At 36.1% G+C, this 22,999-nt stretch overlaps 4 protein-coding genes across 9 annotated transcripts in view; 3 read left to right on the top strand and 1 right to left on the bottom strand.

Annotated features, from left to right (window-relative positions):
• The window catches only part of LOC143915365 (cytochrome c oxidase subunit 6B1-like), a 192,392-nt gene extending 189,126 nt beyond the window's left edge, over positions 1-3,266 (top strand). Inside the window, exons 2-4 of one of the 4 annotated variants that reach the window (XM_077436010.1) lie at positions 661-674; positions 2,634-2,726; positions 2,796-3,266. In XM_077436010.1, the coding sequence (XP_077292136.1) occupies positions 2,638-2,726; positions 2,796-2,964 (258 nt within the window). In that variant the 5' untranslated portion in view covers positions 661-674; positions 2,634-2,637 and the 3' untranslated portion in view covers positions 2,965-3,266. Of the gene's footprint in view, positions 1-495; positions 675-1,476; positions 2,554-2,633; positions 2,727-2,795 lie in introns of those variants that run through there. The other 3 variants (XM_077435985.1, XM_077436001.1, XM_077435993.1) reach the window with 3 other exon arrangements.
• Positions 3,267-6,489: 3,223 nt separating this feature from the next.
• On the top strand, positions 6,490-8,374 carry snf (U1 small nuclear ribonucleoprotein A snf). 2 transcript variants are annotated; one of them, XM_077445583.1, is made up of 5 exons: positions 6,520-6,580; positions 6,671-6,744; positions 7,073-7,311; positions 7,388-7,692; positions 7,771-8,309. In XM_077445583.1, exons 3-5 carry the CDS (start codon positions 7,075-7,077, stop codon positions 7,928-7,930), a joined length of 702 nt encoding a protein of 233 aa, XP_077301709.1. In that variant the 5' UTR covers positions 6,520-6,580; positions 6,671-6,744; positions 7,073-7,074; the 3' UTR covers positions 7,931-8,309. The 2 variants fall into 2 exon arrangements, with proteins under 2 accessions (XP_077301705.1, XP_077301709.1); XM_077445579.1 differs by having other exon boundaries at positions 6,490-6,744; positions 7,771-8,374.
• LOC143922342 (oxysterol-binding protein-related protein 11) lies at positions 8,205-10,724 on the bottom strand. Of its 2 annotated transcripts, XM_077445566.1 has the most exons (7): positions 10,634-10,699; positions 10,283-10,494; positions 10,025-10,186; positions 9,917-9,955; positions 9,126-9,226; positions 8,741-8,819; positions 8,205-8,674 (listed from the first exon to the last, which is right to left on the bottom strand). In XM_077445566.1, the coding sequence occupies exons 2-7, from the start codon at positions 10,487-10,489 to the stop codon at positions 8,555-8,557; spliced, it is 708 nt and encodes a 235-aa protein (XP_077301692.1). In that variant the 5' UTR covers positions 10,490-10,494; positions 10,634-10,699; the 3' UTR covers positions 8,205-8,554. The 2 variants fall into 2 exon arrangements, with proteins under 2 accessions (XP_077301692.1, XP_077301699.1); XM_077445573.1 differs by lacking the exon at positions 9,917-9,955 and having other exon boundaries at positions 10,634-10,724.
• Positions 10,725-11,860: 1,136 nt separating this feature from the next.
• Positions 11,861-21,883, top strand: LOC143922332 (lysosomal alpha-glucosidase-like). Its single transcript, XM_077445558.1, has 16 exons — positions 11,861-12,125; positions 12,724-13,891; positions 14,575-14,723; positions 14,801-14,975; positions 15,057-15,147; positions 15,213-15,381; positions 15,461-15,530; positions 15,608-15,740; positions 15,815-15,924; positions 16,505-16,621; positions 16,690-16,889; positions 16,966-17,099; positions 17,181-17,332; positions 18,461-18,609; positions 18,707-19,068; positions 20,725-21,883. The coding sequence occupies exons 2-16, from the start codon at positions 12,725-12,727 to the stop codon at positions 20,979-20,981; spliced, it is 3,435 nt and encodes a 1,144-aa protein (XP_077301684.1). The 5' UTR covers positions 11,861-12,125; position 12,724; the 3' UTR covers positions 20,982-21,883.
• The last annotated feature ends 1,116 nt before the right edge of the window (positions 21,884-22,999 follow it).

The raw sequence follows: 22,999 nt of genomic DNA, 5'->3' as shown, positions 1-22,999 counted from the left end.
GGGTCGGACGAGGTTGATTTTTATGGGTCGATGGCATGTGTTTTTTTTAACGAGTGTGACTTCTGATATGTATGATTTTCTACACAATAAATGCTAAAATTGAACATGCCACTCACTAAAATGAAAGATGAATATGCTTAATATGGGGGGGTTCGACTCGAGGGCATCATTGGCTACGTTTACACTACCGATATCTACACCCGATACACTCGATTTTTTGGAATTTTTCCATATCCAGTTCCCATATTGTAACCGGTGGTTGCTATTTAGGAACTGGCTATGGAAAAATTCCTAAATATCGGTAGTGAAAACGTAGCCATTAGGTAAAGGGTAAAGGATTTTTACAACTTTCATATTTTCTCAAAAATATAAATTTTCCAAATATTTTAACTTAAAAATTGGTCAATGCGATACATTATGAAATTTTCCGTTTATTACATTTAAATGAGAGAGAGAGAAACAACCAATACACCAATTTTAGCTGGCCGTGAAGATGAAGTTTATGGTAAAATTTCGAGGCTGGCAGAAGTGGTGTCAGCAGGGCGATATCGAGCGACGGCAGACGACGCATTCGTGAATTTTCATTCAACGAGCAGTCGTCGGGTGGTCGGGTGGTCGGTTTAGTGCGTCTTTGTGTCAGTTTGTCTCGGATTGCTCGCGGTCGAGTCTCGCAGGTGAGTTCGCCGTGCGCCCCCCCCCCCTTCAGCGCCTGCGCCGCGCCCCTTCTCGCTCTCGACAGAAAGTCTCTCTCTCTCTCTCTCTCACTCGCTCGCTCGCTCGAGGGTGCCCCTTCGAGTTACGTAATTCGACCAATCCGATCCGATCTCCACACATTCAGACTTCCAGGCGAGGCCCCACCCGGTCTGACCCCCGCCCCCGCCCCCGCCCCACCTCCCGCTATCACCCGACTAATCGTCCACTATTTTCACCCCCCCCCACCCCCCCCCCACCCCACCCCACCCCCCCCCACCCCACCCCACCCCACCCCACCCCACCCCCAAGTGTGACGTACCTCTCGTTAGATGTTTTAAAGATTAGTATCAAAATTGACTACGTTATGTAAACACTGGATTATTTTAGGTTAGATTCATGATTTTATTTCAAAAATTAACACTTAACATCAAACAATGTATGAAATCTATAAAACATTTTTTTATCAAGGAAAGTACTTTCTTAAAACGAGTTTGCCATTCGACTCTTGACAATTTTGGCACAGACATGGTGGGCTAATATTTCAACAGTCAACAGGGTTTTATGTATATGTATATCTGTCCCCATATTTTCAATTCTTATATCATATATGTCTGCGTGTTAAAGAATAAATTTCATAAGGAATGCAATCGAATTGGGATTGTCGAGAGGTGCAACTATGACGAGGGAGTGTTTCACCTCCCGAGTGCTAAAACCTTATTTAAGTCATAATACGACAACTAAAATTACCCAAGCAATTTTTACACCTAGAAGTCTTCATTGTAGGAGGCGAGCATGTCAGGTCAGGAGGGGGCTCCTCCCCGGCCGACCGTCTCTCGACGCTCTCACGTACCGCCTTCACGATCCGAGTCGCATCGCAGAAGTCGCTCCAGAGATAACAGAAGACGCTCGTCGTCGACGAGTGAAGAGCGACATAGCTCCAAGGGTGCTCGACGACGCGACCGCTCACCCTCGTCTAGTTCCAAATCTTCGGATTGCAACAAGCGGACTGTCAAAGATCCAGATTCGAAAAACCATCCTGCCAATTCTTCCAAAGAAACGAACCAACAGCTCCACGGAGACTCGAAAAGTCGACACGATACTGACAAATATGATAAAAAATCGAAATGTCCCAGTTCTACGAGCGGATCGAGGTCCAGAGATAGATATTCCAAAAAACATTCCAGATGGCGCAACAAATCCAAATCTTTGGATCGTCGTCACCAAAGAGGAGATTCGAGGAATTATAGCACGGACGAAACGTCTCGAGAGGAGTCCGAAGATGACATCGATGGTATCGGATTGGACGAATCGCCCCCGCCGTCGTGGAGCACTAAAAAGAATAAAACATACTCTTATGGATCCAACTATGACGGTCAATATTCTCAGTATCAAAATTTTCAAGCGGCACCCCCCGCCGTCGCTCCCTTTAAAAACGACGGCAGCTTTTTAGAAATGTTCAAAAAGATGCAGGAATCGCAAAATAAAGAGAAGGAACAGGCGGCTGCAGAACAGTCTGCAGCTAGCGAAATAAAGAAACCCCCTTTATCGTTTATCGGCAAGCGTAGAGGCGGTAGAGTTTTGAAGACGGGAGTGGTCGAAAAAGCCAAAGTCATCGAGGATCAAACTATCGAAGATGCACCGAAAGACGCGTGGACTGTGTATATGCAAGAAGTTAAAAAGTACAGGGAAGCCAAGTGCGACGAAGAGGTCAAAACACGACCTCTTGTTAAATAAACTGTTTAAAAACTAGTTGCAATCTTATTTATGAATCTAAAAAAAAAATATATATATATATACTATATTACGTACATGTTAATAATAACACATAACATAATTCATCTTTTACTATATGTTAAATTGGTAATAATAATTATTAAGTTTATTAATGAGTTGTGCATATTCGTATGAAACGTTGAATTAACGCTAATTTTTGTTTTCAGCAATATGTCGTATTCAGTAAGTCAACTCAACTCTAGTGCGGATCTTCGTACGGCTCCTTTTGATCCTCGATTTCCAAACCAAAATCAGACTAAGTATGTTATTTCTGTATTTCAAATAGTAGTCTTTTATCTTGTATTGATTGATTCTATTTTTGATTCCAGGCACTGCTACCAATATTATTTAGATTTTCATCGTTGCCAGAAAGTCAAGGGTTCTGACTACGAACCGTGTTTGTATTTCCAACGAGTATATCACTCTTTGTGCCCCAATGCGTGGGTTGAAAAGTGGGACGGTCAAAGGGAGAATGGAACCTTCCCAGGAAATATATAATTTAATTTGCTGCGATGGGTGAAACTTTGTAGCCATTACTTAATAGTGTTGATATGGTATTGTTAAATTTGATTTTTTAAACATTGCTTCTTTTCTGTTTCATTACAAAGTAAAATAATTGAATAAATGCCACAAATATATAACTGCATTTTATTGTTATTGATGCAAGAATACTGATGGTATTTTTGAATACATATGTAGGTTATGGGAATGAAATTACACAATATAAATTAAAAGAGGGAAATGTGTAGCACATGCATATGTAAGTAGTGAGTACAGACAAATAAATAGCTTAAAATATTTTTTTTGTTATTATTTAAAAAGGAATGTCTAAGGGATTCTATCTAATATAAAAATAATAATTTCAGTTCATGACGGTAAGTATTTTCATCATCAATCGACCGATTTATCCATAGTTTTTATTTGTACATATGCATCCAGTTAAAAACTGATAATAGTCCCCATTTATGCTGATTTTCTATTCTTGATGGATATATGTATACTCAGGGCCCACGAGAGGGAGGGGGAGCTCAGGTAAAGTTCCAGGGCCCAGACTCCAATTTTGGAACAATGTGTTTCCAATTTTTTTTCAATAAAATTATTTTGAAAATATATATGTAAATACATTTCTATTTCGTCCAAGGCACTATTACATGAGAGTTCATTAAATTTTCAAGATTCGTATAATTTTTGACAAGAATTATATGAATTTTTAGATTAAATAACGGGCTTCCGAGAACCATTAGGGTGACACCACAGCCCCCTGTCTGAAATCGTACCTGTTATATCACACTTATTGAATTATTTTAAAAAATAACAATCAACATACACATACATAGGTGTTTTTTTAAAAGTTCTGATAATTTTTTTGCATATTAAAAATATATCTACAAGATCTTTTCTTATAGTTTGCCATAAGGTCCGAAATTAGTTCCAGGGCCTGAGATTCTTCCAGGTGGCCTTGTATGTACCCTTCTATGGGTTTAATCTCAGGAGACTTGTAAGTATATAAAAACATTTTTATTTTCTAAATGTATCAAATGGTCCAATTAAAACCAACTTGCAGTTTGTGCGGCTTGAAATTGGTGCACCGCAGAATAGAGAGCGGATTTTGACGAATCGAAAAAAATTGGTTCGGTTCATATTAAATTTATGGTAAACGAATTATTTCAAACATCGCGATCGCGCACACGACAATCATTGCCACGAAAATCGCGGATACGAAATAACTGGCAGTCGAGTTTTCGTTAGCGTGATGGTTCGCGTGGTTAACTCTCAATGGCAGCGTTAACACTAGAGGTATCTACCGCGGTATTTGATAGATCTATCCGGCCTTGGAAAATAAGAAATAGCGTTCGAACACAGGGTATTTGATAGATCTATCAAATACCGCGGTAGATACCTCTAGTGTTAACGCTGCCAATGGATGCAATTTTCGGGTGCTAGATGTTCTATGATCGCAATTTTAGTGATGTGTGCGGAATAATCACCGACCCATATTATTTTGGACATGTCTCGCATTTTAATATAAGTACATAGAAAAACATATTTCGCTTCGGTTTATCGCGATTTATTGACATTTTTGTCGTTTATCTCGGGTTTTGAGTCTGAATTTCGAATTTATTTACTTAAATTGGCACACAAAGAATAAATTATAAAAGAAAGCAGTACAGTGAGACAAAAAAGATACAAATATAAATGAAAATATTTATATTCCAAGTACAGTGAGCACCACATGGTAATATAAAGAAAACAAAAATGAAAAATTACGGAGACAGTAAATGACAATGAAGGCAAAGAAGCAAATCAACTACAGATTTGCTACTTCACCTTCGCCTTAAAAATACTGATAGTCTGCAAAAAGGTCAGGGTAATCATCCATACTATCGTAAAGACGACATATCTGTGCGATTGCACTATTAAATGATGTATTTTTATGACAAATTGATGGATATAAAAGATTTGTACATCTGGTGAATCGGGCATTGACGTTGTGGCGGCTCGCTTATACGACATGGTCGAGTTTGGTTGCCTTCCTGCGAGTGGGGACCAACCCGGCTGGGTTCGGAGAGCCGCTACTCACTCTGTCTTCAGCTGTCATATAATAAACACGTGCATTAACATGCCAGTCGTCTCATTCGTTCATCCTCCATACTGGTGACCCCCGACATCGAGTCACGCAGCCTCGATCAATTTCAACATGCCGCTCATCCCTGCCTCGCCGCGCCCCCATCGCCATCAACACAGCACGCCGCGGTCCGCGGGTGACAATAAACGAGCAGACACGGCTACCTACCTACCGACGTCCAGCCACAACGTCGATGACAGGTGCTTAAAAAAATGGGGGAGCGAATGAGACGACGATCTTGACAGCTGGATGTGGAGTCATGCGCGATCCACTACACATAGAACGGTCATCCAGCACCACAAGACATACACCACCTCAGCACCATCATCATCATCATCATCAAGGCCCCGTCCGTCCCCACGAGCGTCGTCACGCCGAGACGGGCGGTAGCGCTACAACACCTCCACGAGCCACAACGACTCACAGTCCAGCTCGGAGTATCATCAACCACATCGATGCTCCTGCCGCCCCCGCCGCCCCACCAACCGACATCAGCCTCGGAAGAGCGGCGCCGCCGCAGCATCGCATCGGCGCGACCATCGGACCAGCCACCGTCCTGCTCGCGACGTCACCGCCCTCGAATCTACCGACCATTCAGGGCGGTACACCTATGTACACAGCGGATGACCCACGTCAACAATTTTTTTTCTCCCCACGTAATATTTTTTTCTCTTTGTGTAACAATAATTTTTTTCTTTTGTAAAATTTGTTTCTTTGTAATTTTGGTATCGCTGATGCTGGGGGGGGAGTGATGTGGCGGCTCGCTTATACGACATGGTCGAGTTTGGTTGCCTTCCTGCGAGTGGGGACCAACCCGGCTGGGTTCGGAGAGCCGTTACTCACTCTGTCTTCAGCTGTCATATAATAAACACGTGCATTAACATGCCAGTCGTCTCATTCGTTCATCCTCCATAACGTTAAAATTAATTTCATTCAAAACAGACGTTTCAAGGACACCATTAATTATCTTATACAAAAGTTACAAATCAGAAACTTTTCTGCGACGAGACAAACTTATGATCTTGAAATAAGAGAGTTGATAAAAATCTTACAAGACCAGCCCTAAACGATCTATATGAGTTCGGTAATAAGGAGACCATATGACCGATGATGAAGATCCGCTGCCTACCTACTTTGATATGCATATTCGGAAATTTTATTTGAAAATTAAAAAATAGAGTAGTTTCTGTTAATTAAATAAAGAAAGTCAATTTTGTGTCACGAGCATATCAAAATATGTTCATAAATAATGTAAAAAAATAAGCGACCACCCACTATGAGAATATCAAAAAAATTTGCTGGCTTTATTAAATGAATTTTTCGATGGATTTATTGAATTTTGTAGACGCCGAAAATGCGAAAAGTACAAATAAATTCAAAGTATACGGTCGTTAAGAAGCTTGTTATGCGCCAAAAGCATAGGCGATGCTCTAAATGCGGCCATGTCGAAAGTGGCGTTATGCTGAGCTTGAAGCCGGCAAGTGCCAGGTGATAAGTGCAGCTTTCGTGAAGTTCCGAGTGTCAATTGCTGATTGCTAATTGCTGCTTGCTGACACCCTTCATTTCACTTTTCTCCAGTTCTTCACACTTCTGTAGAGGCTTCTATCTCCGTAACTTGAATTAGGTGTGAGCGTCACTCGACGTAGATCTCGGTTAGTAGAATATCCATCATACAAGCCATCAATCGTTATTCTCACATATTCGCAAGTGTCTTCCTTTTCCCAATCCCCATTGAACGCAGCCAGTTCCTTGTTGGATATAAGTTTGGTTTCATTGAGGTTATGTTCGTATTTGCGCGTGCCGGTTCTCGCGCCATATTTATTTCATGGAAATTTTGTCATTCACATATTTATCGATTTAATTCCATTTATCAAATATTTCCATATATACAAACTTTAGTGATGGAAATAATTAATAATAAATTATTAACCTTTATTTAAATTTGTGTATATTTTGAATTAAGTAATCAATTGTTCACAGCCATGGATATACGACCGAATCATACGATATATATTAACAATCTAAATGAAAAGATTAAGAAAGAAGAATTGAAAAAGTCATTGTATGCAATATTTTCTCAATTCGGACAAATATTGGAGATCGTAGCTTTAAGGACATTCAAAATGAGAGGACAGGCTTTCGTTATATTCAAAGAAATTTCCAGTGCCACCGTCGCACTGAGGAGTATGCAAGGATTTCCGTTCTACGATAAACCGATGGTAATTTTTTTGCAAAATTTGGGTGAACAAATTAATCGTCATAAACTAACATATGTATGTAATTGGTCAATTCCAGCGTATTCAGTATTGTAAATCTGACAGTGACGTTATAGCAAAGATGAAAGGAACATTCCAGGAGCGACCCAAGCGCGTCAAACAACCTAAAGGTATTCACGAGGATGGAAGCGGCAAAAAGAAAAAATCCAAAGAGAATAGAAACGCCGGTGCCATGTCTATGAACAATTTACCAATGGGTGTTAATGCACCCATGCAACAAATGCTGGGTGGTCCACCAGCAGAACAACCGCCCAATCAAATATTGTTCTTGACCAATCTACCTGATGAAACATCAGAGATGATGTTGTCCATGCTTTTTAACCAGTATGCACTTCATGAGTTTTTCATTCGTAGAGAATTTTTATTCATTGGACATATTAATATTGATTGTTTGATTTTTAGGTTTCCCGGTTTCAAAGAAGTCAGACTCGTACCAAACAGACACGACATTGCATTCGTTGAGTTTGCCAACGAAATACAATCTGCCGCTGCTAAGGATGCGCTGCAAGGTTTCAAAATTACGCCGTCTCATGCAATGAAAATATCGTTTGCTAAAAAATGAAATGGCAAAACAAAAACTTTCTGTGTGTTGAGTGATTTTTGCACAGCCAATGTGAGAAGTTGTGTCGAAATATAATACAAAATGTAATTTGTATAAGAAGAATAAAAATATTTACAAATATGAATTCTGTTTGACATTGCACAAGGTCTGCAGAATTCTTGCACTTTTGTATATATGTACATATATATATATGAGAGAATGAAACTACATTTATTTATTAAAATATATAATTTATAATGATTGAAACATGACAAACAAATTGGGTATATTGATGTCTTAAATTAAAATTCTTCATATGTGTGAAAATTAATTATTAATGATATGTCAAAATATTGTTACAATTCGTAAAATACGAAATATAACACAAAAAGATTTATTTAAAAAAAGCAAGATATTTATATATTAAAAAGAAACAAGTTTTTATCGGAATTATAACAATTTTATAATAAACTTTGCTAAGAGTTATTTTAATAAATATATAATAACATACGACTAGGGTTTTAGAGTGGTGAAATTCTAAGTTTGTAGTGTAAGATAGTTTGGGAATGTAATCTAAATTCTACAGGGTCTATTACACATAATACACTTTAGTAGACAGTGAACACACCCTGCTGAAAGCGTTGTTCAAAACACCGAATCTGCATCGACATCATTGTGCGAAATGTGGATGGATCCCATTTGTTGTTGCCGGTGCAAAATACCGAGACACTGGAGGAGACATTGCATACTAGCTGCAGACGTTGCCTGAAACAGTCCAAGCATTATTGCATTGAAATTGATTAAATAATTGAAACTATTGAAAAGTTTTACCTTCAGCAATAACAAATCGGGATCTGTGTGGGAGAATGGTTTAGTGGCAGATTCAATTGAACGAGCGAGGGCTGCATTGCTACAAATAATAAGTATTGCATAAAAATGTCTTGAAGTTTTATGTGAATGTGCATACATAATTTAGCTATCAGTATGGCTCGGTGGTTGCATTTATGTTTAGCACCGAGAGGTTATTGGGTTCGGTCCCCATTTTTTAATGCCGCTGGTAAGACTTGGATATTTGCGACTCCAAGTCGATCGTTTCTTATCAGAGTTTGCCGATTTATCTGATTTGTTTGTAATTAATTGTCTAGGAAGCCACATTGGGGTCTACCTTTGCCTACGCATTGGTATACATCTAAAATAAAATAAATATACTTATTACCTGAGTTCTGCTTGTTGAATCTGCTGTCGGACAGAGTTCATAGCATTCTGAACAGCCAGGCGTTCTCTAATAGGAAGTGATGGACATTGGACGTCTATTGCCTGCAAATAACATTTTTTATAAGCCAGAGTGTATAAGTTAAGTGGAAAGTGATGAATCGAATGAATGGCTTTGAGATGGAAATTATTAAAATTAATTAATACATATCCAATACTTGGCCTGATCTTTGATGAAAATATGGTAAACTGAATTCAAAACACCAGCTGATAGACCTGACTCATGGTATAAGTGTAAATGCATCAAATAATAATGTAAACTGGTGGTTTGAATCCAATTAGTAATGTAATATAAATAGACATCAATAGGAATGGAACTGCTACTATCACGACAGCTATGATTAGCATCGAAAGTGACATTTACAACTAAATTTAGTAACATTCAAAGTCATCTTAAAGAAAATTAGATAAGGACATGCTAATTTAAATAGTGTTTCCAATGAAAAGAAGTTGTTTTGAAATAAAGAGCATAGTGTTTAATATAAAAGCAGATTGATAAAAGAAGTACAGTAATTTAAGTATGTTTAATTTTGGATAAAGATTTCGGTTATGGTGTATGTTTTAAAACAAAAACTGATAGGTTTTGAAATAATATTGGGTAAAATTAAAAGTATGTTTATTTAAATAATGCCTGTGGCGCTTTTTATCAATCTATATTATTTTTAATGGGGTTCTAGGATTAAACATCCAATAAGAACGACATTCATGCTAGTTTTGATTTTGGGTACTACATACAAAATTTTCCCAGGCACGTTCGAAGTCGTCAATCCGCCCCTGTTATCATTAACAGACATTCTTAGTTTGTCAATTTCAATGTTTAACATTATAATATGAGTAAAATACTTTAGTGTGCGATTCCGCGATGGCTCGAAGGCCGTCAACCCACTCCTGCCTGGCTCTGGCGTCGACAGCTCTCAACTTTAACATGTCTCCAGACGCGCAATTGATTGTGAACGTCCTGGAATCTTCGTCGCTAGGACAAACTACCGCAGCGTCGAGGTGTGCCTACAATTAATCGAATTCGTATCAATATATATATATATATATATATATATATGTATTTCTATTATTTCACCAGAGTTAAGATATAAATTATATTACTTCTCCTCTGGGAGGCTGTCCCGGTACGACAGTGTCACCTGGCCCCTCGCACAGGTAGTAGCTCAATATTCCAGTTTCAGCATCGACAGTAAACCATCGTAACTGCCATCCTTTCATAACATTCGTATACTTTTGTAATTGTCCAGATAATTGTCGATTTGGGCTCAGCACTGTTTTTAAGTTGTTAAAATGTCCCGAAGACTCCATTAGTTCTAATGGAAAAGCATTATAAATGTGATTTCAATTAAAGAATAAAAGTTAAAAATATGATAAATTTGGGGAATGTAAGAAAAAAATAATAAAAAAAACACTGCTACGAATTTAATACAAAAATAGATCGTTTCAGCACACCTTTTACAGTTGACACTCACTGCGGATTACTAAACGTCATCTGTCAATTTTAATACATTAACTTATGAACGTCGAGTACATTCGCGAACACACGTTCAAAAATCCCGCACTAAAAAACTCCAATTGAAAAACGCATATTTTGATTTAATAATTCAGCTAAATTTTACTATAAACATATTTCCAGTATATTGAAGCACTTTTACAATTCCGAAAAAAATTATTTGACAACAGTTTTCAGTTTTGTTTTGATAAATTTTCAACAAGGCTATAATTTGATAGGTTCTCATAAGGCTATTATAGTTCACTATAAAAATATTAGACTTAATTTTTAAGTAAGGTGATCATTTTTTCCAAATTCAAAACCAGAACATTTTTTCTAAATACTTCAATTATTTAAAACGAAGATTAAAGAATCATGGTCGCACATTTATTTTGAATGCTCTTATAAAATTCTACATAGGACTGGTTAAAATTATACTAAGTGATTAGCAAACATTTTAAGATTTCAACATTAAATTTTAATTTATCACTCTACTGTATATTGTAAAACGAAGTAAAAAATCCGTCGGCTGTTGCATTTGTTCCTGATAAACGGAAACAACATTTGAGTAATTTGCTAATGTTTTTGTAGGAGACATCATTTTCGCCGAAGCATTTGTATATTTATCCATCTCTATTAGGTAAATAAATTAATAAAAAATTCTATTACATAAAAAAGTGTATTGGTTTTATTTTACGACTTTACCAGAACAGATACCCAAAAAACCAGTATTGTCCTGGTAAAATCAGTACGAATGGTCACCTTACTTTTAAGCTATAGAAGAAAATTTTAATATGTACATAATGCACCATGCGAAAAATTTCGAATTACGAAATAACGGGAATAAATATAAATTGCGCTCAACAAACGCATTCGAATGGATTTTATGAAATGTTTTTGTGTTTGTAAAAAAGCAAATTCATTTAGCAATATTTATTTTCAATTGAATTGCTTTTTCATAGACAGTTTCAAATTAAAATTGGTGAATGAAATGTTGTCGATTGCGATTTTTCCTCCAAGAAAACTCGCAATGATTCGATAAATGCAATGACTAAAAAAAAGCGACGAGCTATTTTGGTAGTTAAATTGTATTTTAACGAAAATCTGAGATGCTGATGTATGTATATTTGGATTTGCATTTGTATTTACTGTTAGTACATTCTCCATACTCATGAAAATTGGGAAGTGTATTTAATGTATTGGTTTGCGTTGCGTTGCGTTGCGTTGCGTTGTGTTGTTGGTCGCGTCGCAGTGCGCTTCGTTCGCAGCTGATTTTCGGTCCCTGGATTCGGGCTTCTGGCTTCTGACTCGGGGGCGGCGGCTCGGGGGGCGACAAGATCCAAGGCGAGGGGCTCACGGTGAGGGGGCGTAGCCTCTACACCTGACTGTCGAGGGGCTCTGCAAACGACCCGTTCTTTCTTCGAGCTTTTGCCCTTCAGCTGGACATTTCAAGTACGTTTGAAATAATACAGGTACATGTTCGGTTTCAAATTACGAACTGTCACTTTTCACCTTACGGATCGAACATTTTCATTTTATCCTGCAAAGCTATCACAGTTGCTCGTTATTGTATATACGACATATTTATCGGTTTTGTTGTTTGATTTGCGTATGTATATACTGTTGTTACACTAGCATATGTTACTGTTACTAAATAATTGCCTTGTTTAGTTAAGAATCGATAAGCTATTAATAAAGTGTATCAACATTTTTGTTCAATCCTTTCAATATATGTATGTATATAGCTTTTATTTTAACATATGTGATATGGAAAAATATGACGTTTGCTTGTTAGAGTTCGGGTCCCTGTTCAAAACTGAATAATTGATTCAATATAATAGTAATAATTATTGATCGTAGGTGTCACCTTGGCCAATCTGTTGTGACACTTATGGTCGGAGTTAATATATAATGGATATATAAATAAATATGTAGAAACTTTTTTGGTGTTAATGTTTTGTAAAAATATTGAAATATTGTATGTTTCTGTTTTTAATAAATATATGAATCAATAATTAAAACATTAAATTTTCTTGCTTATATATTTCAGAATGCCGAAGATTCCATATAAACCCAAAAAGAAAAACGAGGAGGAAATTCTATCATTTGAATCATTTTGTAGCAGTGGAAGCGGTCATGATTCTCTCACCTTAAACGACAATATTAACTATCAAATGTACTTCGAAAAGAGAGGCTCGGGTGAATCGTCTAGTGGACAGACCTCCAAGAACGATGGATCCCATTCAGAACTTCACGAGACGTCTTTGTCTGCGGCCGGTTCAAAGCAGACAAAATCGAAAACAACCGATGATGCAGAAAGCCAAGGAAAATTTTATCCCCAAAATGGGAAATACGCTTTCCTCAATAGAATGAAACATTCGATTCCTAAAAGAGCTGATTCAGTGGACAACAGTTCTGACAAAGGATCGAAGTATGAACGATTTTCTGATAGTCGCAATGTAAATGCAGGTTTTTGCGAAAAGTTGCCTGGGTTGGGTTCAGGTATTCTCGTACTGATAGTAGTCTGCGTACTTTGTGTCGTAGTCTGGTGGGGTGTGTGGGGCGTAGTCGGTGGAGCATGGGGTGAAGAACATTATCGTAGACTCTGGGAGAGAGCTCATCCTCAACACAACCAAAACCATCACGCTCACTATTCACCTAGCGTCATTGTACACCAACAGTTGGAGCGGCTCGAACCGATTGTTCCATTTGAGCCTAAATATCATGACCACAATAACTTGAGTACTAAAAATAAAAACGCCTCTGAAATAATCAAACAGAAACACAGATTGGACGTGACAGAAATTGACTCTAAAAAAAACACGTCACCAATGGAGTCTTCGTCTGATAGACCGTTTATTTCTACGGCTACTCAGTGCACAGCTGTAACGGATGATTTCAGATTTGATTGCTATCCAGAAGCGGGAGCTTCCGAGGACGGTTGCATAAAACGGGGATGTTGTTGGATTCCGCACTATCATGACGAACCTAAATCGAACAGTTTTAAAGTTAATTTACCAAATGTTCGCACGTCAATAGGATTGCCGTATTGTTTTTATCCGGTGAAGTATGGAAACTACCACTTCACAAACATAACCGAAACTCGACATGGGATGTTGGCGTATCTTGAAATGCAGTTTCCGAGCTCTTATCCTGGCGATATTAACACTGTGGCTATCCATGTGAAATATTTATCCGATGATACATTACAAATTAAGGTAAATGTGAATTAACTTATTATTTTATTAAATCTTTGAATGCTGACGTCTTTTCTGTTGAAAGCCCGCCACGCTGAAAATTTCGCCAACATTTCCAACTAGAATTATTTACAAATCCAATAGAAAGCAAGTATAAAATTGTAGCTAATCCAAACAAACCCTAGATAACTACTGCTGAGGATTTCGAGTTTTGTAAAGTCGTATTTAGACTCTCTAATATATCTTGCAACAATATAAAATAAACAAAATAAGTCTAATAATGAATGTATTTTCCCATAATTAGTTCCATCTTCTTCATTGTTGTTAAAATGTAATGCTCACAATTTAAATGCCAAGTCACAATCTAAAATACTCAGCAGTTAGGGATTTCCATTGAGAAATCCTGCTATGGTTATAAATTCAGAAATGCCGGTGTAAACCAGTATTTATAAACATTGACACAGATTACAAGACCCATGTTCAATGCATTTTTTTTTTCAGTGCTACCTGGAAGGGCTTAGCGGGTAGTATTCTTGTTTATTTTGTACATACTCAAAAAACAACGTCTATCGGTGTATTTCAGGCTCATAGACTTGTGGGCAAAACGCCGATCGGCTTTGGTCAGCATTTAAAGGGTTAAACCACAATTTTATGATTTTTAAGTAACCATATATGATTAACTGAAAATGTTTATTGTAATGCAGATTTACGACGCTGAAAAGAGAAGATATGAACCGATATTTCCGGAAATACCAACCATGGCTGGATCAATCAATAATTTAAAATATCGTGTTATATTAGAAGCTTCAAAGTTAGGTTTTAAAATTGTGAGAATATCAGATAATACTGTCATGTACGTATCCATGCTGTTAATTTGTTTTTAACTAACCAGCAGATTTTAATACTGAATTTGTGTTGTTTTAATTTCAGACTGGATAGTCAAGACATGGGAGGATTCGTGTTTTCTGATAAGTTCTTGCAGATAAGCTTTGCTCTTCCGTCTGGTAATATCTACGGTTTGGGAGAACATCAAGGGAAATTTCTGCTTCAGTCAGATTGGCAACGTTATACATTGTTCAATCATGACACTGCGCCTGTAGAAAATGTATACTATTATTCACCAATTGAATTACATATATAGTCCTCATATTAATGATTATTTTAATGTTTTTGAATTTTTCTTCAGGAAAATTTGTATGGATCTCATCCATTTTACATGGTTGTTGAAAAATCAGGGAACAGCCACGGTGTATTACTAGTCAATTCTAATGCCATGGGTATGCTATCTGCATTATTAATAAATTAGTTATCAATGTCAATATTAATAATCGAATGCTTTTAGATGTGATTCTTCAACCGGCTCCGGCCATAACATTTAGACCTATCGGTGGAATATTTAACTTTATGATCATGCTTGGACCTGATCCTAATGAGGTCATATCGCAATATACATCGTTGATTGGAAGACCATTTATGCCACCATATTGGTCTTTAGGGTTCCATTTGTGCAAGTAATAAAAACAGCAACTCCGTTATTGGATTTGTATGAATTTTTTTACAATATGATACTGATTCAATTTATGTTAATAGATATGATTATGGAAGTTTGAATAAGACTCGGGAAGTATGGAAAAGAACGCGAGACGCTGGAATACCATTCGTAAGCTGTTCAATCTAATTAAAAAAATAACATAAAACGCTTTTAAATCACACTAAAATAATTATGAAATTTTTTAGGATGTGCAATGGAATGATTTGGATTATATGAATAACTCAAATATATTCACCTATGATACAATATTGTATAAAAATTTGCCTCAATTCGTAAAAGAAATTCATGATTCTGGAATGCATTATATTCCTTTGATTGGTATGTACATTGTTTGCATCTTGAATGGATATTTATTTTTCTTATGCAAAATTGAATAAAATGTTGGTTTTTAGATCCTGGCGTGAGTGCATCGGAAATACCGGGAACTTATCCACCATTTGACAAAGGCATGGAAATGGACGTTTTCGTTAAAAATTCATCAAATCAGCCTTTCATTGGAAAAGTAATATTTTTTATTTATGTAATATATTTGTCTGTATACACATATATAAATACTTTTGCGTAGGGGTGGGTTCAGGATCCAAATAAATGGCCAAAGTCGCTTCACAGCATTTAACGATCCCAGAGGGCCACACGGAACCACTGCTCACTCCAGAATAATGTGATCTACCGTGTGTACCTCTTTATAAAGGACAAGCTGCACAGCACAGCTTCCCCGATCCATTAATGTGTCTGTTGTCTACCTTGGCGAGTCTATTGCTTACACACGCACTCGCCCAGGTCTGTGAGAACTCCAGCGTATCCTTTACCTACTTTACCTACTGAGTCCCGTTAGTCTAATCCGGAGTCTCTATTGTTCACCTACGAATGCACTTAGACAGTGGATACTCTCATGTTCTCACGTTACAATATTTTTCATTAATCACTTTGACGTCGATATTCAACATCGATTTTCGTAGTACTTGGAAATAAAAAATCTGAATAGAATCACAGTTTCAGAATAAAATCGTATTTTTGGGAAAATCTTATTTTTAGGCGATGCCATTATATGTTTATTATAAATGAAGATATTATTTTTTTAGGTGTGGAATAAAGCATCGACTGTTTGGCCGGATTTTACCCACCCTAATACAACTGCTTATTGGGTGGATATGCTATCATCTTTGCATAAAAACTTCTCGTTTGATGGATTGTGGATTGTAAGTAATTAAATTTATATGAATTCATATACTTATCTAAATAATACATTCATTCAATTATTTTAAAGGATATGAACGAACCGTCGAATTTCTTATCGGGTCCTTTGAATGGGGAATGTATCGAAGAGGAGCTTCCATACGTACCAGGAGTTGGTGGAGCTTATGGGCTCCGTTCTGGTACGATATGTATGAATGCAGTGCAGTATATCGATACTCACTTCAATTTACACAATTTGTTTTCGTTAACCGAAGCCATTGCTACAAATTTGTGAGTAGTTCATGTGTAATTGCATAAAAATACTATGTAAAATATTCAAATAACTGAAATGCCTGTTTAAAAATAGCGCTCTCACCGAGATTCGAGGAAAGCGTCCATTCATTATATCAAGGTCTTCATTCCCTGGACTTGGTAAGTATGCCGGTCATTGGAGCGGTGATATCTTTAGCGAGTGGCACGATATGAGGATGTCCATTCCACGTAGGTTTCATTTCGTTTGTTACTACATTTGAAATTTATACATACATGTGTATATATATATATTTTTCTTGCACTATTCAGAGATGCTCAGCTTCAGTTTGTTTGGTATTCCGATGATGGGATCAGATATTTGCGGCTTTAACGGCAACACTACGGCAGAGTTATGTCGACGTTGGATGGAGCTGGGGGCATTTTATCCATTTTCACGGAATCACAATTCCGACAAGTCAATTGTGAGTTTTTTAGTTATCAATTTGTGGAACTGAAGAATTGGTAGTCCCCATTTTTCAAAGGGAACAATTTAAACGTCCATTTTATAAAATAAATATGCATTTAAAAATAATTTTGTAAACTAAAAACAGTTTTTGTACATTACAAAAAATTGTGTGCATTTCTAAATAACGGATACAGATTGCATTATAAACTTTGCTTTGATCATTGAAAAAAATATTTGCTACTTAAATATTTAAAATATCAAAATTAATGTATTTTAAAGTTCAAAATGTGAACAACATTTTACATTTGATACAAGTACATATTAGGGAACAATTTAAACGTCCATTTTTTAAAATAAATGTGCATTTGAAAAATCAATTTAAAAAAAATTTTGTACATTACAAAAAAATTGTGCGCATTTCTAAATGACGGATACAGATTGCATTAGAAACTTTGCTTTGATCATTGAAAAAAATATTTGCTAATTAAAAAGCAGATGAAATGTGAATTAAAATGATAGATGAACTGTATCGGCAACGTCGCGAATACCAAAATACGAACCGACAACGATCAACGCTTCTTTCTACTGGATTCCTTCCTTTTTACTCTTTGGCTTGCGACCTACGACCTAGGTTTCGACTCTACGACCTGGCATCATCATTCATATTCATACGTAAACACTTCTGATAGTTAACAGTTGCCAATAGCGGAAGACTGCAACGTTGCCACTTTTTGTATCTATTCTAAAAATCTATCTTTCGAATGATCATTTCATATTTCTTAATGGTCACTTTATATAATAAGAGATTGTTAAATGCACCTAAAATAATGCAAATTTTCAATGCCCAAACATTTTTTTTAAGATACAAAGAATTTTTCTCAATGTACAGTTAAATCGCACCTGTTTTCAATTACTCTCACGTGTTGCCCCGTTCCGTAGCATTCCTTCCACAGAAATGATATCCAGGATATCTTTATTTAGGAACCTTGCCGATGGTAAGCTGTTCCATATGTACCAAATTTAAATTTTATAAACAGTGGACAAGTACGCCGAGGCGATCTCTTTTTAGGCGAACTTACATATCTATTAAAATTATTTAATGCAATAACTTTGAGTTTCCTTAATTTTTTATTATATATTTTAGGAACAAGATCCGGTTATTTTGGGTCCAATGGTGGTAGATGCGAGTAAAAAAGCCCTTACAATACGCTATACCTTATTACCATACCTTTATACATTGTTTTGGAGAGCGCATACAAATGGCGATACCGTTGCAAGACCTGTATTTTTCGAGTAAGTTTTACAGTATTTATCAACACTACATACATACATACATAGGCTTAAGATAATTGAATCTGAGCCCGTTTTTGAAATTTTCCATTTTATTCAGATTTCCCCGTGACAACGTGACGTACTCATTGGATCAACAATTCATGTGGGGTCCATATTTAATGGTCGTTCCGATTCTTGACGCCGGAACTTCATCTGTTAAAACTTATCTGCCCAAAGACATGTGGTACAAGTACGCTACCTTGACTTTACTCACTTGGTCTGGCGAAGGCACGCTCAACGAGGGAGAAACAATCTTAATTCGAGGTGGTGGCATATTACCGCTGCAAGCTCCGAGCGATAAGAAAACTGAACCGATTAATACTTCTGTGCTGCGCAGTAGACCACTGCAACTTATCGTGGCCTTAGATGCCGCTAAGAGTGCTAATGGAAGCCTGTTTTGGGATGACGGAGAAAGCCTAAGTGCGTATATAGCATTTTGTATATTATTTAACCTTGTGTCGATTTTCAATATCAGCTTTTTCGAGTTATCAATATTGCAAGCAATGTGTTTGAAGATCTTAAATATTTCTTTGGAAAATAACCTGCTACAATTTGTCCATTATTTGAATTCATTTAGAGTGAATTCTTGGTTTTTTACGATTACTTCTTTAGGACGCGGAAAAGTGTGTTGACCGGTGTTCCGACCTATGGCTTATGGAAACATAGTTGAGTTTTTAAGAGTATCATTTATTATTGTGCAGTATACAAGTATATTATACTAATGATAAGCCCGATGAAATATCATCACATGGGCTATGCCATATTGAATTATTCAATAAAAAAAATAATAAAAGAATCAAAACCAAAGTCGAAATCGAAATTGAATTGCTGTTGGTTTAGTGGCTAACTTGTTGAAATCAGGTACTTTTACATATTTATTTATTTATATATATATTTTAGCTATCAAGCTAATTTAAAAATACATCTTAATTATTATACTTAACTCTAAAATTTATAATTAACTTATATGTACTGTCCCTCACAGAGGTGTCTCTTCGCACCTCGCAGGAATGCATCCATGTTTTTAGCAGACATGATGCACTAAGGGAGGGCATTATACATGAGCACACCCCTGTGAAAAACACCCCCAGCCGTCTCATTCTTTCTTACTCTACTTACAACTAGTTTGTCCTTATTTCTAGTATAAAAACTATGTTTATCTCTATTCCTTATTATATAATCATCAAAATACTTAGGTAATAACTTATGATCTAACTTATAAACAAAAGACAATGTACTAATATTTAGACTAATTCTAGTACTCATCCATCCTAATTCATCTAACATACTTCCAATACTCTTAAATCTACTCACATTCAAAATAGCTCTCATAGCTTTATTCTGTATTTTTTGCATTTTTTCTAAATCTTGGCCACTAAACAAATTAAGCACAGTGGCACAATAAACCACATGTGGCAAGACAATTGAATTAAACACTAAAATTTTACTTTTTTTACTTAAAATATTTCTTAATCTACATAATACACCAACTTTTCTAGCCATTTTTTTTATTATATAGTCAGCGTGCATTTTAAAATTTAGTCCTGAATCTATGTATACACCTAAGTATTTTATATTTTCAACTTTTTCAATTAACTTATCAATTCTAATTTCATTCAATATATTTTTATTTTTACCATTCAACCACATCATTTTTGTTTTATTCACATTCAACTTTAATTTATTTTCACACAACATATAAGAGAATACCTTGGGTGAACACGGGTACGACACGCAGCCAGGCCGAAATTATACAATGTTAAGGCTTTTTATAGATTTATTAAGTTCGGCAAGCGTTAGGACACACACACACACACACGCGGAATAGCATCTTTGTATATATAATTCGCGGAGAAGTGGGCTAGTTGCCTACTTCAGCATGGCTGGCTGAATTGGCCGAACTGGCATCTGAGTCTGATGCTCTGGGTTTGTTATTTTGAAATCTCCATACCGGTCGACGCGTCCGCCACATACCCACATACATACATACATCGCGTCAGCTTTTACATACATACGTACATTATAAGATGGTTTTTTTTTTAAATGCCATAACGTGTTGTTTTTTACTTTTCACAGATACGTTCGAGGAGAAGAAGTACAGTTTGGTGAATTTTGCAGCAAACGGTGATACGCTAAAGAGTGAAGTTGTGTGGTGGGGTTTCGGTGTACCTACAGTTGATAAAATACAAATCTTGGGCCTGGTCAACAAAATAACGACCGTGTATCTCAACAAAAAACCGATCCATTTTACGTATAGTAAAATTACGCACCTATTGACTGTGAATAAATTAAACTTGCCATTGGATAATGTGTTCACCCTCAAGTGGGAATAAAATACGTATATAGAAAACAGAAACAAGATAAAAAGCCTTTCAGTTTTAGGTGTCAATTTATATCGACGTATGATTATTATAAGTCGATCGAAATTTCGATGACACGTCTAAATCACCATCCAATAGTTGTTCGACTCGAAGAACTTACGACTGAACGAGAGTTATTATAGACGTGCGTTATATATATATACAGTATACTCTCGATTATCCGGGTGCGGATTATCCGTGCTTGAAAAATAATAATGAATTTTTTTCTTATTTGATAATGAGACGCACCGATTGATTGCGACCGTAAACAGGCATGTTATTTGAAAAAAATTATGTCACAGAAATGTTTTTCGTTTCCTTTTTAAATGTCTTTTACTATTGCGTTAATTCTTTCAGTCGCTTTTGATCAGCGAAGAAGTAACAAGTGCATGTATTCAGAGCATATTTTTTCGCAACATACGTATGTTTAATTATTTTAAAAATGACGATATTGGATGCTATACACGGAATAACACAATATTGGTCAAAAATAAAGCCAGCAGAACTTGTACGATCATGGAGAAAGATTCTTTCTGCCATAGAAACAGATTTAGTGGATTCTGAAGAGATTGAAGCAAATGATATATCTGAAATATTTGGATTATTGGAAAATTTAAAATGTTTTGAAAACGTGGATAAGGAAAACATCAAGGAGTGGCTCAATCATGATTTAAGTAATGCATGGATGATGCAGATTTCGTTTATTTTGTTTCTTAAGTGAAAGAAAATGAGAAAGACACTACAAATGAAGAAGATACCAGTGATTTACATTAGTTATAAAACGGTACAACACGAGTAATAACTACTAAAGGCCACTTATTTGCTTAACTATGAGAGTTTTTCTAAATAAATAATGAGTATTAAAATTATGAATCAAAAATTTGTGTTGTAAATGGGTTTGGTGCAAACGATCGACAAGCGCCAGACAGACTGAACCACAGATTAATTGGATGGCTGCTTTAAACGCAATTCTCGACTTCACGAATGATAGATTGCACATCAGATGACGAGTAACCTTTCGATGTGCACAGATGCAATTATTAAAATTGAGTTGGATCTTTCTGGCGAGTTTAATAAGGCAAAATTTGGAACTAAAGTATCAGAAGCACAGAACGTATACAGGTTAGGTATGTCGGGACTTCGAATAGATTTCGCTTAGTATAAGTGCGAGCAGTGCGCACGCATAAGGTACACGCGTCGTTAATCTGTGGTTCAGTCTGTCTGGCGCTTGTCGATCGTTTTGCATCGCATCGGTTGTAAATATGATATTATATTTGAAACCAAATCAAAATTTGATGATTCGTATTATCCGTGTTTTTTAATTATCCGTGCCCTTCGTCCCCAGCATTAGCCCGGATAATCGAGAGTGTACTGTATATATACATATATATATATATATATATATATATATATATATATATATATATATATATATATATATATATATATATATTTTGAAATAGTAAAACACCAACGATTCTAGTTTTTATTATCCTAAGTAAATTTAAACCCGTGGAATAAGCCGATCGAGGATCGTATGTCATGGAAGATTTTATGTTTGTGACTAAATAAATGACTGGTCCAAGTCGGGCATCCGTAACTTGGACAACGAGAGAAATTTGTGTGTTGTCGTCGTAATGCATCTTAGCACAGCCATCGCTGTGAAGATTCCCACGTGATCTTAAATTGTCATCATATTATAAATATACATTTTACGGCTTGCTCCTGCGGCGAACGCCTTACTGAACTGACGTGTCCAAAAAATAAATGTATTAAAAAAAATTTAGACTATGTATTACTGTTGAAAAACTGATTATTATATATGTGCCATAACGTTAGTACCTTTTGATTGATTTTTCCCATTCTTAAAACTGTGCTTCCTAATTGAATTTACATTATTTAATTGTTCCTTTCGTTAGCCAATTTGTTACGCCTTACATTTAGTGTATGTATGTGTTTTAAATTGTATTGAAAATTTATGTATATTTACT

Source organism: Arctopsyche grandis, chromosome 1 (assembly GCF_051622035.1).
Source record: "Arctopsyche grandis isolate Sample6627 chromosome 1, ASM5162203v2, whole genome shotgun sequence".
Classification (NCBI taxonomy): domain Eukaryota; kingdom Metazoa; phylum Arthropoda; class Insecta; order Trichoptera; family Hydropsychidae; genus Arctopsyche; species Arctopsyche grandis.
Note: the sequence above shows the minus strand (reverse complement) of the source record. Positions and strands in the feature narration are given on the sequence as shown.

Coding starts and splice junctions, on each gene's coding strand:
- snf (XM_077445579.1), top strand. CDS start 7,075: ATGGATATACGACCGAATCATACGATATATATTAACAATCTAAATGAA. Junction 7,312..7,387: donor CGTTCTACGATAAACCGATG/GTAATTTTTTTG, acceptor GGTCAATTCCAG/CGTATTCAGTATTGTAAATC. Junction 7,693..7,770: donor TTGTCCATGCTTTTTAACCA/GTATGCACTTCA, acceptor TTTGATTTTTAG/GTTTCCCGGTTTCAAAGAAG.
- LOC143922342 (XM_077445566.1), bottom strand. CDS start 10,489: ATGGAGTCTTCGGGACATTTTAACAACTTAAAAACAGTGCTGAGCCCA. Junction 9,956..10,024: donor TCGCGGAATCGCACACTAAA/GTATTTTACTCA, acceptor TAATGATAACAG/GGGCGGATTGACGACTTCGA. Junction 8,820..9,125: donor ATTCAACAAGCAGAACTCAG/GTAATAAGTATA, acceptor TATTATTTGTAG/CAATGCAGCCCTCGCTCGTT.
- LOC143922332 (XM_077445558.1), top strand. CDS start 12,725: ATGCCGAAGATTCCATATAAACCCAAAAAGAAAAACGAGGAGGAAATT. Junction 14,976..15,056: donor ACACTGCGCCTGTAGAAAAT/GTATACTATTAT, acceptor ATTTTTCTTCAG/GAAAATTTGTATGGATCTCA. Junction 15,382..15,460: donor TTAGGGTTCCATTTGTGCAA/GTAATAAAAACA, acceptor TTATGTTAATAG/ATATGATTATGGAAGTTTGA.